Genomic DNA, 16,086 nt, shown 5'->3' on the forward strand with positions numbered 1-16,086 from the left:
GAATATTTCCACAGGGACTGTCATTAACAGAGTTGATCTCGACACTAACAACCAGCCACCTAAAATAGTTGCTTTCCGTTAAGGATCAGATTTGTTGATGCTTTAGCTCCTCACGATTCCTGATTTAAGGTGCAGAAGCACGTTTCGGTATAAACTTCCGTCATTAAGATGAGTGACCTACTTAAAATGTGTTTACATGTTTCATAGAAAGTAAATCATCATGAGCTGATATGACTGTGTTTGTCCTGCCAAGGTTTCCTACGTTTATTTATGTATCTATTTTCTCTCCTTTGAGAGTTCATGGTAAGTAGCTCTCCCATCTTAGATGGTTTAGGTTGCATTTGATCAAGTCTTTTTCACTTCATAACAAAACGTGTTATTCTAACAGCACAGCCTGCTTTTACTTGGGTTATTTTTTTGTGATCATTTGGATAGCAGTCAAGCAAAGATAAACAAGAGTCTTTGATTGTACATTTCAAGTAGAGTGTCAAAAATTGAATTTCTATAGATGCATTATTTATTGCTAACTTCTGTAAGGTTCCTTGGAGAAATAACATGAGACGTACTCTCAAGACATTTTCATTATGTGTGTCTGGTGAAATTGAACAAAGAGAGTAATACTAAAGGTGAGAGATGAACAGGAAACACAAGCAACTGGAAACTTTCTTAAAATTTTAATGAAAAACCCCAAAAATAAAATAAAAAATTAACCAAATAAAAAAAAAACCCACAACAATGTACCCATTTAACAACAAAGAAAATTCTGAGAAAATGTAAGATTTGTAGAGCCAAGCTCTTATGTACAGCATATTGCACTAGACCCCCCCCCCACCCCTCATCCCTCCCCCCCAAAGTTCCACGCTGACAACCGTGCGGGGCGCACAGAACAAAGTCTTCAAGATCTCACAGCCGATGTTTCACAAAACTGCTACATTTGGACTGGGTCTCACTTCATACACGCATGGATGTGAGATCGGAGACGGTTCTGAGCGCTCAGTGTGCTGTGAAGGCAATGACAAGAGACTCCTAAAACACAGTGCAGGAGTTCAACATAAGGTTGACTGTTCAGTTCATGTTATCCAAAGATTAATTGTGGTTCTTTCAGTTATGTTACATTCAAACTCTTAAGAAAAACAGATTTCAGGAATGTTGGACATGCATTTTTACTTCAAACACATCTATATCAAAAAAGCCCTTGAACTGAGAGAGACACAGCGGACTTGGTAAAAAATGCCACAACATTTAAAAAGCAATTTTTTTTAAAGGCAAAAACTCTTGATGACAGATTAATTTTACAAAAGTATGCAAAAGTTTTGCTATAATATGAAAACGTTTAAGAATTGCTGAAGTGAATTTTTGTTTTGTTCATAAAAACACAAATCACAGCACTTAACAATTGAGAATATGAAACCCTTCATGTAAAATTCCAAAAACCGAATTGAGAAAAACGAATCCCGATATTAAAGACACTGAAGTTTGAACGTTATCACAAATGTTTCAATTAAAAGGAGGGTTGCAAAAGTAGCTGTTTAGCCACCGGTGTGTTGACGTCAACATCAAACACAAGTCAACTACATACCCCCGTCCCTCGTACAAATAATACTGGGCACCTTGGTGTCTCATTCCTCCATGTTTCCCAACCCTACATTCCTACTAGACTGCAGGTAAAGCACAAAGACCTAGGCGAACTAGGTGTATCCAGCATTGTTTTGATCTAGAAGAGGGTCTAGAAGAGACAGATCAGGAGAAAGAGAGGTGCAACAAAAACACAGTTATATAAAAAGTATATTTTTTCCAGTGCATGTTGATAGCAAACAGTTGTTTTGATATTAGGAGTTGAGGGTGACCGGCTGGGACCTGTGTGAGTAGGGTCAAGGGTCAGACTGTGCCCTGGTGGGTGGATATGGAAAACCTGGCAACCGTTTCACAAAATATGGTATAAATGTCTATTCTATTGAGGGCACAAGACCTGCCTCTGTCTCCATATGGGAACACCTAGGAGAGGTGAGTGAGCAGTCTACCTCACGTTAAAAGTGTAGGATCGTGTGGCTGATAAGACGCTCACAAGGCACATTTGTACATTTGTACATTTTGATTGTCCATTTTGTATGATTTCTGGAGACCCACAGTTTGGGAGGCACGTGGCTTTTTTTTCTCAAAGGCCAACCTCTTGACTCACAGGCACAGCAGATCACATGGTACTGAATGCACATCAACTATGAAAAACAAAGAATCTGTACACATCTTGATATCTATACAGTAGCACTGACCAAATGTACACAAAATAAATTAAAATAAATTATTCCAATGAAAAGAAAGTAAAAAGACTGAAATGAAACAGAAATTTCTGAAAGTGCAAGGAGTAGTTAAGAGTGGTAAGACGATTAGTGAGTGAAAGAGAGAGAGTTGTCGAAGCTTCTTCAACTGGCTCAGTGTTCAGGGATTGCAGGAAACAAACTTTTGGTTCAGCTTATTCCAGTAAGTTGCGCTTCTGAAGACATTTCTCTCTCTCCTACACCAGTCTAACACTTACAACCAGAGCCCGGTGCTGACCACTCCTAATTCTATTTGGTCAGAAGCCGATGAAATCGGCCCATCATTGACATTCCATGACGGGCGTTATATGGCTCAATAACTACTCCCTGAAGAATATTAAACTAAGAAGAATTTTTTTTTTTTTATTACAGAAGAGGTAAACCCATCAGTGTCTTTAAACATATTCATATTATAATTTTTTACAAAGATGTTATTGTCTGGTGCAAAAACATTTAATTAAAAAACAAATGGTGGTTGTTTTGTTTCGAAATGCTGCTGTATTGCGACCGTTGTTACTTAGCAATCCAAGGACTTCCATTGAAAGGGTTTGATTCAGTCAGTGCTTACAGCAGGGCTTGTGGCCACTGCTGGCAAAATTCATTATCCAAGCAACCAAAAATCTGTTTTGTTTTATCTGAAAGCATTGAAGCAAAAAGTGAATTACTCTTAGAAGTGATTACTATCTTAGAAGTGATGCAATGAGAATGGGGGAAAGAGTAATAATGTTGAAATGTATTTCATTGAACTGACAGACATCCACTCTGAATTGACAGATTGCCTCAAGAGAAATGTTCTTTCATGCATTCCAATTTGATTGTAAAAATGCAATTGATACCTAAGACTTGTGTACCTTTCCTTGGCCACCATATTGCTCTGTTAGTCCTCAGGTTGCTGATTACAACAATCCGATCGACCACAGCCAACCCCTAGTGCAGCACAGATAACACATTGGTGCAACATCCCAGGATCAGTGTGTCTGTGGTGATTGTCAAACCAACCACAGGAAGAAATCCTGAAAAAGCTCTGAGAAAAGATTCATTTTTACTAGAAGATTCTAATTTTGGTGATTGTTCAGCTGCCTACTCTTCAGCTCCACACAGAGATATGAGATCTGAAGAACCAAACCTTTGGACAGATTTTGTGCTTGAGCTATGATTTTCTAATAAGGGCTTTCACAACCACTCGGTCAGAATAAATTCTCTCTTACACGCACGCACACACACAAACCTCTAAGCATGGTAAAGAAACCTTAAATTGATGCTCAAACAGAAGATCTGGCACAAAGTCAAGGTTACATCTTCAGGTTGACTTGAATGCAGACCTTTCCTACTATCTCAGCATTCTCAATAAATACAGATTCAAGTAGACATGCATTAATCCTGGCAAGAAGACAGATCTGATAATCATCTGGATCCACAATCCAGCAAATGTGGCCGTCTCAGAAAACACAAGAGTGGGATTTCAACCCGCTGGTGGTTGAGACCAGTGAAAGACACAGGTGAAGTCATTGTCCCTCCCTTCTGCAGTAGAGATCACTAGGACACAGTCATCCTGACCTCTCTCCAAAAACACTTCAACACCACAATCTTTAGGACACGCATGTTCAAACAAGCCAGTGTGGAACAGTTCTGTTTTTTTGTTTTGTTCAGAGAGTACATTTGGAGATGTGCCTGTCGTCATGTTTAAGAGTGGGTAACTTCAGCACAGGAACATCCAGGTCCACAGCTTGGTCCTCTAATAGACCACTTTTGTATTTCATCAACCTGTTCTCTTTTCCTTTTATAGAAACGTCCTTCCTACTGTGACTGGACAGAATAAGGCATTCCCAAGACTGACGAAGGTCCTTCAAGACATGAGATAGAAAAGGAAAATCCCAAATAAAAAGAGTTATTTACTGTACAAAATAGTTTTCATCTTACACATTTTTGAAAATATCTCTTCAAACTGAATGGCTTCTTCTTCTTCTAGTGGAGGCATAAAGAAAACGTGATTGAGTCTCTGTCCAGCAGCGACCAGCGCTTTCTTCATCTCATCTTATTCAACAAAAAAAAGAAATAATAAAACAAAAAAATAAACCAACAACAATCTTAGAAACCTCCAAACCCGTGTTCCATCATACAGTGCCATATAGAAGTCCGGTCCCTCGTTTTTGGAGGAAGATGGAGGGGAGCCCAGTGTGGACCCAAGGGGGCTGGAGAGGGGGCATCATCCTCATCTCTCCCTTCCTCTGAGCTGGGGGGGTACAGGGGCCTCTCTCTGGAACAGGAACCCGTAGAGGGCCATGGTGAGACGCATCCAGATGGGCAGCTGGTCCCTCTGATGCCTCAGGAACTGAGGAGAGAGAGAGAGATGGGGAGAAACCGAGGTTATTAGTATTGGAGTCAAACCCACATGGAAGTCCTTAACGTCAATCAACATCTCAATCCCCCATCTTTATGGTTATGAAAGTGTTCAGCTGTTTCTGGAAACAGTCAGTGTGGGCCCGGGTGATTCCTGGTTTCACCCTGATGCCTGTGAAGTGCAGTGCCGTGGAACCCAGACGTCTAGGAGCAACACAGAAGCAAGTTGTGTCCACAACAGCAGTTTGTGTTTAGTGTGCAACACGGCAAAGAAAGAGCAGTCTGGCTGCTAAGGAGAGGCCAGGACCCAAAGATAGGGAGAGAGCACTGACCTAGAGGCCTCCCTCCCTCTTCCTGTCTCTCACTCTGTCTTTCTCGCTTTTATTTGTCCCTCTCTCGCTCTTATTCTTTTACTCATCAAATGAACCGAACCATGAAAAACAACACCTGCAAACACCATAATAGAACGAAACAGAAGGGAAAATCCAAGTGGAGGCAGATCAGTAGTGACCACAATGCAAATCACACCTTTAAAACTTCCGGCCTTGTGCATCACAGTAAAACCCTCCAAGCTAGTCTAGTTCTCCTCGTTGCTCAGACAGCCAGGAACTGCTGCATAGCAGCCCCGTGGAGAACAGGAGCGATAAGACAATCACACTTAATAGGATTAGGGAGCTGTAGAGCCTGGTCCCAGTGATATGTCTGGCACTGGCTCCACCACACAGGAGTGTGTTTAAAGCTTATAGGTGTGACGCAGAGGCGATGGAAGGAGTTGAGAGAAGGGCCAGGGTAATTTCACTAACAGTTGGCAGAAACCTGAGGGAAGGGAGGAGAGATATGAGGAGAAACTGGAGCAACAACTCACGGACGAGAGGCTTTAGAAGGGTTTGAGATAACAGGATGAAGTCCATGTTATAGTAGTGCCGTTATAATTGACTGACATCAGCCTACTGCATAGACATGAGAGAGTGTGAGAAAGAGGAAGAGAAAGCGAGGAAAAGAAAGAGAAAGGAGCCATATAAGCAGGTGGGGGAGGGGTTGGAGGCTAGATGATACCTACATTTAATATGTGGTGTCTCTTTACGGCTTCTTGATTGATGTACACCAGTTCTGCCCAAATTAGACATGAGGTTCTCTGTCTGATTATAAACAATCTCCGTGCTGGTCCGTCTTTCAAAGAAAGCTTCACATATTTCATCACTTGTCTGTCCCTCCTGATGGAGAAGTTACCAGAGTAATTATTATAACAAGGCCCTCTTTCTGGAAAGGAAGCTGGCACAACTCTCCATCCCAAATCTGTCACTTATGCTGGGGAAGAGAAGCCCTCCAGGACCAGAGACATGAAGAACCTCCCGCAAAGACACTCTTCTTTTCTCTTTCTCTCTCATCTTCCTCTCTTCCCTCCCCGTCTCTCCTTTTACCCCTCTCTCTCATTGCTTCACTCTTTCATCTCTCTCCCCATCTCTCTCCCCTTCCCTCTCTCCCTCTCATTTCACCTCAGCTAAGCTCCCACTGGCTTTCTGAGCAGCCTGGCTGTAGATTGCAACGGGTTGCATAAGCATCTGCCAGTTTCGATCTCTCTCTCCCTCACCGTCTCTCTCTCTCTCTCCCTCAATCCCTCTCTGCCTCCCTCCGTCCGTCTCTCTCTCCCCCTCTTGTTCCAAAGAGCTGAACGAAGTTCTCTACCAGCCTAGCAATCAGTGTCTGCCACAGGCGATTTGATGCAGCACATGCAGACAGAACAGAAAGGAGCCAGAGCCACTAAAACGTAACCCTAATTGTCCCTAATTGTCTTAATGCTATGCTGTGCAGCTTGTTTAAATACTACCCTGGGCTTGTTTGACTTTGGGCTTCTTTCTCTGCACTCTTTCGGGGGCTTTAGTGGAATAGTACGCTCTTTTGTTCGGTCTTACAAGCTGAATACATGCTCAAAAGTGGTGAAACCAAACTGGGACAGGATTCCGAGAGGACAGCCTGGCGTGTTTACTTATGCTTATGAGAAAGGGCGGTTGGACATCCTGTACATGACAGAGGGGCATACTGTGGCTTTCTTTGCATGAGCAGTCTCCTTATCGTCCACACTTGGTAACCAAATACAGCAGAGTAGTCTAATGCCCTCTTCAAACCTGAGAGATAAGACATAGACTACAGAGACACGCAAAACACTACATTCCCCACAAACAGAACACAAACACTCCACCTCCTCACATCTCTCTGGTTACCGTATGCAACATACGAGCGCATAGGAAAACACATGCACTCAAACACAAGCAAACACAAACACATTTGACATTCACACAAGTCATCACAAGCACACATAGGCGCAAACAAATAAACATACGCAGGCACGCACACACAAATGTAAACACACAAGGACACACATACATTCGCGAACCGACAAACTGTGACACATTCTATAGGGAAGTGACTTCAAGAGGCTCACTACACCAGAGACCATTTACACACGCTGCTTTCGATATTAGACGTGCTATGAACAAGAATGTCCGTTTGTGTATTTGAATAACTCCTCAATAACCTAGCTGAAACATCAGATAACAGAGAGGTGATATAAAACAATGTTACCTATACTGTTCTTTGAGAACTAATTTAAAAGTGATTGCTCTTATCTTGCTCTGTCACACCACGGCAAACCACATACACATAACGAAACACACACACACACTGCAGTTAGTGGGGCGAGTGAGGTATTGTGGGTAGCTGTCACGTTACTGGTTGCGTCAAGAGGAATGACTCATTGTCTATTTATAACCTTGCATATAAACAGAGAGCCCAGTCTACCCAGACACAGTATTGCTAGCGCTGGTCCCTGTCTGGCAGACAAAACTCTACTTCTGCCTCTCACGCTCTCTCTGTCTCTCTTACTCTCTCTTTTAAGCTCTCACACTTTACTTACCATTTCAAACTCTCCTTCCCTTTTAAACTCTCATACTCTCAAGTTTTCCCTCAAACTCCTTCCCTCACTTGAAAAAAAACGCCCCAACTCCACTAGATTCTCTCTCTCTTGTCCTCTCTCATCCTTCACAGTTGAGCTGTGCTTATCAGCTGCACCTCATTGTTACACAGCCCACATGGAAAACACCCAGATAAGACCTTATATCCCCCCTCCCCACTTACTCGTCAACAAGATGAGGACCAGACATGAACTACTTGCCATGATACTTCAGTCAGCTTGACAGGCTTTTGTTTGTTGGTTTCCAGAGGGACAATGATACTGGCCCCAGACTGTCATTGTCCCTGACAGTATCGTCTCTGTCCCCAGAGAGTAAACACTCACAGTAAACCAAGCCTGAGGCTAATGGGCGTTTCGCCAACCCAGGAGGCACTGAGTCTGACTGAAGGCAGTCACCTGTCAACACCTCAGTTCGGCTGAGGCAGTGTGTGTACGTGTGTGTTTCAGTTCAGAGAGCTTCAGCTCGTGGTTCGGCTAGTACCATCTTCTACACATTTCCATGATGGAAATTCTCATGGCTGACTGCCAATTGATCTATTGATCTACCAAGGGGTTGCGATCGCCACTATTGTGCCTCAGGGTTTTTGCAAATGCCGTCCATGATTTCCTGCCGGGAACACCTACTACATCACCGACCATCTCAACACATTAGATCCCATCATGCCCTATCGCACAGGAAAAGACGGCTATAGCCATGGTGATAAGAAGTGATAGACGTTTGATATTTCAGGAAGTGGAGAGACAAACGTGAATCAGGTCAAGTCCTTCAACAGAAAGGACTAACCAAGTTAATGGAAAGCTGCTCTGAATCTCTGCCTCCATCATATTCTCTCTTTTTATTTTAAACGCTACAAAAAAAAGGTAGACAAGTGGATAAAGGGAATGGGGGGGGGGTCACCTGTCACTGCAGCCTGTAGTCCTGAACCCTTTACACTCTGTAAAGCTGGCGGTATCATTCCTGCACACTTTGGGAGTTTTGTGCTATTGGAGCTGTCAGCGTTATCACATGGAGAATAATTCAATAGAACATTGACCACTGTGATATTGGTTAGCAGTATTTTACAGCAGCAGGACTTTTTCATTGACCCACATCTGAAATTGTTGGAAGGGTTGACTATTACTGGATAGGTTACACGTGTCTTACAAAGGTTTCTGTGTTCCGGCAGTAAGAAGCCACAAGCCATCGCGGCAGTGGGTGGCCCTGTGATACACCACTCACATAAACACGCGCATGCTCTCTCTCTCGCCCTTTCTCTCTCTAACCATCAGAACCAACCAACTTGCCCTGCTCAATATTTCTTAACAGACTGAAACAAAACAGCAAACATTTCATCCAGCTGTTGCTGGACCATCCTTCAGTATTGTTCTGCAGGTGTTGATCTCAAGAGTAGGCCACCTGTCGGTCTTCTCTGAGCAAACAAAATTATAGTACTTTTTTATCCAGTTTGCTCATTTATGGTCTGGGTATTTAACATGAGTGATCATTTGTTATTTCGACATTGGGTCCTCTCAAACAGCCATACGGACTGTATGGTTACCTAAAACAACGGTTCATGGACGTATGGAAATGTTTTGGTTCTTTATGAAGATCCGACACCCAACTCCATCATCCTATCCCCTTCCCAACTCAAATGACCTTTGACCTTACCTGGTGAAGGTGGTCCTGGTCAAACTGGTCTCCAATCTCCCGGAGCTTGCGGCCTATCCTCGCCTCCGTGCTTATCCCCGCCTGCTCCTCCGGCCTCTCTGCCCTCCAGTGCTCCTCCTCCTCTTCCTCCCTCCGATCCTGCACTTCGTCCTCCTCGTCCTCCAGTCCTGGGTTCCTCCTCTCCCCCCGGTCCTCCATAGGCTCAAACCGAGCAGGGAAGTGGGGGCGGAAGCCAGCTGGGGAAAATGGAAAGGGAAAATTAGAAATGTGGTTGTTGTAGTGACGTCATGAGTCTTCATGACAGCTGAATGACATGAGACAAACCAACCACACCAATCAGCCGAGATAATCATATTTGAGGTGCTGTCACTGACACAGATTCACAGCGTAAAGGTAGGGAAGCTAACGTTTATAAAGCAGCAGCAGGCCGGGCTAAGGTCTACAGGGACACGCCACAGTTCATCGGTTCCCTCCCTGTTCCTTCCATAACAGTACAGATTAGCCTCTGAAGAAAGCCTTGGCCATCCCAGACACGGGCCAAGCTTTCCTGATGTACCGGTCCTTTGTGTTTACATCCCCAGGCTCAGCACTCTTCACTTCTTTCACGCAGTTTAACTGGCTGTGTTTACTTTACTGCATCTCCTTATCGCTGCCTGAAAACACACCAAGCTGGTTCTACCACTCACGACACCCGCGTAGCCCTGACAGATGATACAGTGGCTTTGAAAACTGTATAGGTGACGTGTGAGAGGAGGCGGAAAATCAAACAACAAACAAATAATAAACCCGGTTGACCCCTGTGTTTGGGTGGAGACGGCGTGAAGCGGAGTCATCGCTCCTGGCACGCGCTAGTGCCGTCACCGTACGGGGCAACAATCACCTCTGTGTCATCTGCTACAGAGACAACCCTATTCTCTTTGTCAACACTGCCGACTCTGTACTATCTGTCCTATTCACTGGAAATGCATTTCTTTATATACATATTTTATAAATATAAAACTATATATATATATATATATAACAGTTTTTTACAATAATACATATTTAATATAAAGCACTTAAGTGTTGAGGTTTAAACAAAGGATGGTAGGAGGAGCCTGTGTTACACCTCAGTGGACTGAGATGGTGATGACGGCTCGCAGTGGGAGTGTTTGTGTCTCTGACCTCTGTCCCAGACAGACAACAACAGTCGGCACCTCTCCAAGCGGTCAGACTCAATAAACAGACTGCATTACCCAACAGTTCAATTCAATTACAGTGATGTCACACTGATTCGATTAGATCCCAGTTGATAACATCCAATTAAAATTGGTTGCCTAATTTGTGTGTGTGTTGGTGTGTGTGTTGGTGTATGTGTCTGTTCGTGTATGTGTGTGTATGTTGGTGTATGTGTGTGTGTGTGTTGGTGTATGTGCGGTACTTTTGTACATTCTGTGAAAATGCAAAAACACTTATGACCAGTACTTGTTACAGAGTGTACAATACCTGGGAAACCACATAATGTGGGACATATTTTGAATTGCAAATTAGTGTTTCTGTGTTGTCTTGCTGTCAGTACTGTATGCATGCAACACCCAGATATGGTCAGATGGTCAATCCCCACAATGAAACATAACTGAGTGCCAGCTGTGACATCAGCATGAAAAGTGTTTACTTTAATTCCATTAATGTGTTCTCTCCTAGTGAATAAGGCCTGTTCATATTTGATTGGATCAAATCGGGGAGAACTTAAATTAAACTCAAATGCCACCTAGTAACATAACTGTTGTCAATACCAGTCAACAATACACTTTCATTATTTGTGTGTTTGGTGAATTTCCACAACATCTTTAAATACAGTTACAAACGTTCCCTTTCATATTCAGAGTGATGAAGCCTTGTTATAAGGGAATGAAAACTTGAAACTAAACTGAACTATGACGTCAACTCTGAAGACTACTGCATTCACCCTTTGGAACATAATGTTGACATTAGGTGCTGTGAGTGAAAAACTTCACAGCACTAAAGACGTCACTTCACTACAGTCCAATAAATGCTGGAGTGAACAAGTGAACAACCCAGTACACTGAAAAAAGGGGATCATTCTCCTAAAAAGACAAGTCGCCTACAATCAACTACTAAAATGAAAATAAGTGACCCCCCCCCCCCCCCCCAGGCTCCTCCCTCTGTCTCACCGTGGAATAGCCTGAGAGGGTGGGCCTGCAGACCGCAGGACAGCGTGTTGTTGTTCTGGCCTTGTGACCTTGTGGCGTCGGAGGCGGGGTCTTCGTACTTGACGTCCCTGAAGGGCGTTCCCCAGCGCTGTGAGATGGGCCGCGACATGCCCTTCTCCTCATCGCCCATCGGCTGGCTCAGCGGTAGTCTCCCTGGAGACACACACGCATGGGGAACGTGAGTATGAATGGGCTTGTGCGTGCCGATAGGTGTGTGCTCGTATTTGTGGGTGTGCATGTATGTCTTTGTTTGGGCGTAGGTTTAATTACAGGTGTGTATGCATGTGTGTAGATATACAGTTGATATGTGGAAGTTGGGGACTTCAGCCTAAAGTATCGCCAAGTTGCTAATCTATCACTCATAATAGTTTGTAGGAACAGCGGTTACCCAGATATGGTGTAAACAGAATTGTGATATCATGCCACCTATAGCACTAGATTAAATCATCTTTCACCAGTCAACCTGTGTAAGTGATCAGTATCACACAGAAAAAGGACACCGTGACATCTGCTCACAAACATCGAAGCATTTCCAATATCTCTACAAATGTAAACAAAAACAGGGATTTTGGAGTCCAACAACTCAGCATGAGGCCCGTTCCAGCCCACTGCACCCCTCCCCCCCCCCCCCCCCCATCCTGCCTCGTTTTGCTGCGGGGCACAGAATGGCTGGATTAGGCTTCCCTCTGGACAACTTCAGACATACGCATGAGTGGTCTTATCCTCTCCTTCTCTGTCTGTCTGCCCGGCCCTCTGCCTCTCTCTTTCTCTGTTTATCGGTCGGTCTCACTCTCTACACATCTCCTGTTTTCCATTTCTCACTGTGTATCATTTTGTCCATCTCATTCACTCTTTCGAGCTCCATCTCTCCCTCTGTACTTCTCTGTCTACCTTAGTCTCTCCTCAGCCTCCTGATAGCTCTCTTCACCTCTTCCTCTGTTAATTTCATACACTGCATCTCTCGGTATCTTCTTTCTCTTTGGCTTTCTCTTTGTGCATCTCTCTCAGAAGCCCCACCCCCCTCCCTGTGGTCACTCTCTTAACTACCAGCTGGCTGCACTCCTGCCAAGAGAGAGGCAGAGTGCTGGTCCACTAACTCCCGCCTCCCTGACAGAAACTAAAGTTCCTGCCGAAAACCCACGCATCACTGGTAGCGAACAGTTTTATGGAGAAGGAAGGAAATGAAACAAGTTTTGTTGCGACTTCCAACCCTCCACACACAAACAGACATACACACACACACACACACACACAGATACACACTACCTAACTGGCCTCATGCCAGGCAGTGATCTATTGTTTTCAAAAAGGAAAAAGCACCAAACGTGCCGATGTGAAAGTGACACCAATCATTTCACCTTCAGTGAAAGTGTCTCTTTGTCTGATGTCATGTCATACTGTAACAGAACAGAGTATCTTTAGAAGTGAGCAGCACTAGCAGGCTGGGAAGGCTGACTACCTGGCAGGTTAGGGAAGCTGGCTGGTTGGGGGTAACACTACCACTGTGTCAGTGAGAAGAGTAGTGTAGTGGTGTAGCTGCTTGGTGTAAAAAGCCCAGTGAAAGGGGTCAATGAACCCCTTTAGGATCAGTTACAAAACACCTGCCTTTAGTGCTTACTCAGGTCCATGAAGACCTCTAGAGGTCCTGGAGAGACTGACCTCAGCTTTATATTGCCTTTCAATCACAGTGTAGTACCAGAGTCTTCAGTTCCTGTTCGCTGACGACACTAGGCTGGTGAAGCTTCCCCAGACAGACAGAGACACACACACACACACACACACACACCCTGCCCATGGCAGAAGGTAGGCCTGCCAACCACCACAGTGCGGTCAGACCGACTCTGATGCTGCAGAGAGTAGCTCCCTCTGCTGCTCCATCTGCGGCCAGGCACACACACACAATTCCATCATTCTCTCTCCCCAGGAGGTATGGGGACTGGTTGTGCTCCATACCCAGCAGTCACTGAGGGGGTGGGGAGATCGAGAGAGCAACTAGTGTGTTAAAGCGGTCATGAACCCAAGTTCATCTTACGGGAAAGTGCAGGAATCAGGAGCTTACAGTTAAGCATCGTGCTGCATGTTTGTATTTTAGAAAATCGGGATGCAACATTATCAGGTTAAATTAATTCGGATTTATTTTAAGCCATGGAATCGTCGTGGTCTCCCTCAAATAAACCCATAAATATGATTTTTAAATTATACGCTTACTTGAATTGAATAAATCTCGAGGAAGCAGAGCGCCTGCTGGAGCGCGCAGCGTCCAGTCATATGTATGAAAGATCGTCCGTTTATCTCTAAAGCACTGACATGTTAACCTCCACAATGTGTGATAACGGCATGCTTATTATAATACCGTGTTATGTCATGATCATTTTTTTCACGAATTAATTATGTATTTATGTTACCGAGGAGACTAAACCTTTAACTTCCGAATTGTCAAAAAACAAAATAATGGACGCTACAGAATTAACTGTTGCGATCTCGGTTATAGGAAAATAGCCGTCTGTGACTCCGCGTGCTTTCTGATGTCCCGAGAAATCATGCCACCGTAAATTGGCACCGTTTCGCTTTTCACCCCTTTACGGATGGATCAGACTAGTAAATAGAAACAATCCGCATTAAGTGAAGCTAAGACATAACGAGCATTAACTACTGTGTCGATATGAATCAATTTAATTAGAACAGCTTGAAGAAGCCGAGGCGATTTGTGTCTATTCAACTGTAGTGGTTAAGAATATTCTCGGCTAAAACAACAGATTCTGGAATTATGTACAGTGGTCTACCACTGAAACTGTCTAACACTAGTAAATCCGGTAGTCTACTGATTTTGTAAATTAACCTTAATGTATTCATGCAATTATTGTAACCCACACATATCACATGACTGAAGAATAGTATACAAACAATCCACGGTGAAGAAAAAACAATTTTGCCAACCAAATGGTGTAGACAATACACATCGACTAAGGTCACGATAAGGAGACCTTATAACGATGTACAATGTCCTTCTGTCCGATATACGGTACGAGCTTTTTTAGACCAAAACTGTTGCAATTGATCGACACACTCTATCCGCCCTTAAACAGAAATGCAAAACGGAGTCACCTACCGCCAGCTAGTGTGCGTTCTGTTATGATCGGTGGTATCTTGTCGACTTGTTGTTACCTTGTGACTCCGAGACAGAGCGGCGAGCTGTATCCTTCAACCTGTTTCATTACAGTCAATCCGACGAATGTTTGCTGTTTAACGGAGAATGTTTTTTTCTTCTGTGTTGCCTTTGAAAAACTGGCCCGCCCAGTATATTCTTCGCCCGCCCCTTTCATGAACATGTAAATACATTCTCTTAAAGTGACAGTCAGTTGGTTTCATGACATATGTCAGCATGCTCCAGAAATGAGATAGAAGAGATAGGCCTTACTTCTTTATTTAACATAATGTTAAAGCGGGTGCATAGCCTAAAAGCCACTTGTAATTTTATGGAATTGCCTTCAGACCTTTGTTGACATGCGTTTTCAAAGGAGATAATATTAGAATAATATATTTTTTTTATAAACTATTGTAGTCATGTATAAAATTGGTCCATATTAGCAATATGATCCCCAAATCCGTTCTGATTCTCTCTAGGAATAAGATAAATCGTTCGTGGGTTTGTTTTGGTGGATTCTACTGCACTGCTTTAAAAGCTTCTGATGACGCATAAGCAGCCAATCAGATCATTTGTTTTGATCCCGCCCTCTGCTTCGTGTATCTCGACACGTGGAGGTAAAAAAACACCCCCATCTTTTTTGAATCGGCACGTGACTAGAAATGTATTTATTTATTTATTTATCGCACTGCGCTCAGCTGACAGAGCCGCTACCAGGCAAAATGTAGCTTGCCTATGGACTATTATCAGTTTATGAGTGTGAAGTAAACGGAATAATCTTTCAAGCCACACAACACACAAAGCATGTTATGAAGCTATACGGATCTTCTAAATGTCCTAATGAAATCAAGCCATCAACATCACATCAGTCCTGAAGATAAAGCGCATAGCCTATGCCATGGTGTAAATAACAAATACTGTACGATTTCCCATCATTGTAAAATTTGCATGACAGCATCCAAACCAAATTATATAGTTCTGAGTAGCAGTCACCACAATGACATGGCATGGCAAAATATGTGCATGCACAATCTACTGTATGTAGGCAATACTCAATGTTGATATAGCCTATTTTTTATATTTACACATATACAATCGATGTATAGAAGTGCAGTGATGTAGTCTACATCATACACAAGCATTTGTATGCCCACTATAAAATGAGCAGTGATATGGGTGGAGCTGTTTAGGATAGGAGGGACACTTGAATTAACAGAATACCTATGCATATGCTGTATACTATATTAAAGCCCACTACAACATATACAAACTGTTCATGTATTTGTGTTTTTCACATCCACAATATGAGAGCCCAGGAGCACAGAGCTGGCACCGTTATCAGTCCTGTCCCCCCTCCCCCTCATGGTGGACCATGCAGTGAAAGAGGCAAGGTTGGTTTTAGCTTTAAATATCAGTGCTTCCATTTTCCTTTTGGAACAGTTGGATAGACGGAG

General features: G+C 43.5%; 1 protein-coding gene across 3 annotated transcripts; it reads right to left on the reverse strand.

Moving 5' to 3' along the window:
* Positions 1-659: 659 nt before the first annotated feature.
* Positions 660-14,766, reverse strand: bmf2 (BCL2 modifying factor 2). 3 transcript variants are annotated; one of them, XR_014758545.1, is made up of 5 exons: positions 14,597-14,751; positions 11,449-11,640; positions 9,275-9,510; positions 3,152-4,647; positions 660-2,950 (listed from the first exon to the last, which is right to left on the reverse strand). XR_014758545.1 is itself a non-coding variant. In XM_084700795.1 (4 exons), the coding sequence occupies exons 2-4, from the start codon at positions 11,615-11,617 to the stop codon at positions 4,528-4,530; spliced, it is 525 nt and encodes a 174-aa protein (XP_084556921.1). In that variant the 5' UTR covers positions 11,618-11,640; positions 14,653-14,766; the 3' UTR covers positions 660-4,527. The 3 variants fall into 3 exon arrangements, 2 of the variants coding, with proteins under 2 accessions (XP_084556921.1, XP_084556920.1); XM_084700795.1 differs by having other exon boundaries at positions 660-4,647; positions 14,653-14,766; XM_084700794.1 differs by having other exon boundaries at positions 660-4,647.
* Positions 14,767-16,086: the final 1,320 nt, after the last annotated feature.

The sequence above is a fragment of the Hypomesus nipponensis genome, chromosome 6, assembly GCF_054491055.1.
Source record: "Hypomesus nipponensis isolate SF chromosome 6, ASM5449105v1, whole genome shotgun sequence".
In the NCBI taxonomy this organism is placed as follows: Eukaryota; Metazoa; Chordata; class Actinopteri; order Osmeriformes; family Osmeridae; genus Hypomesus; species Hypomesus nipponensis.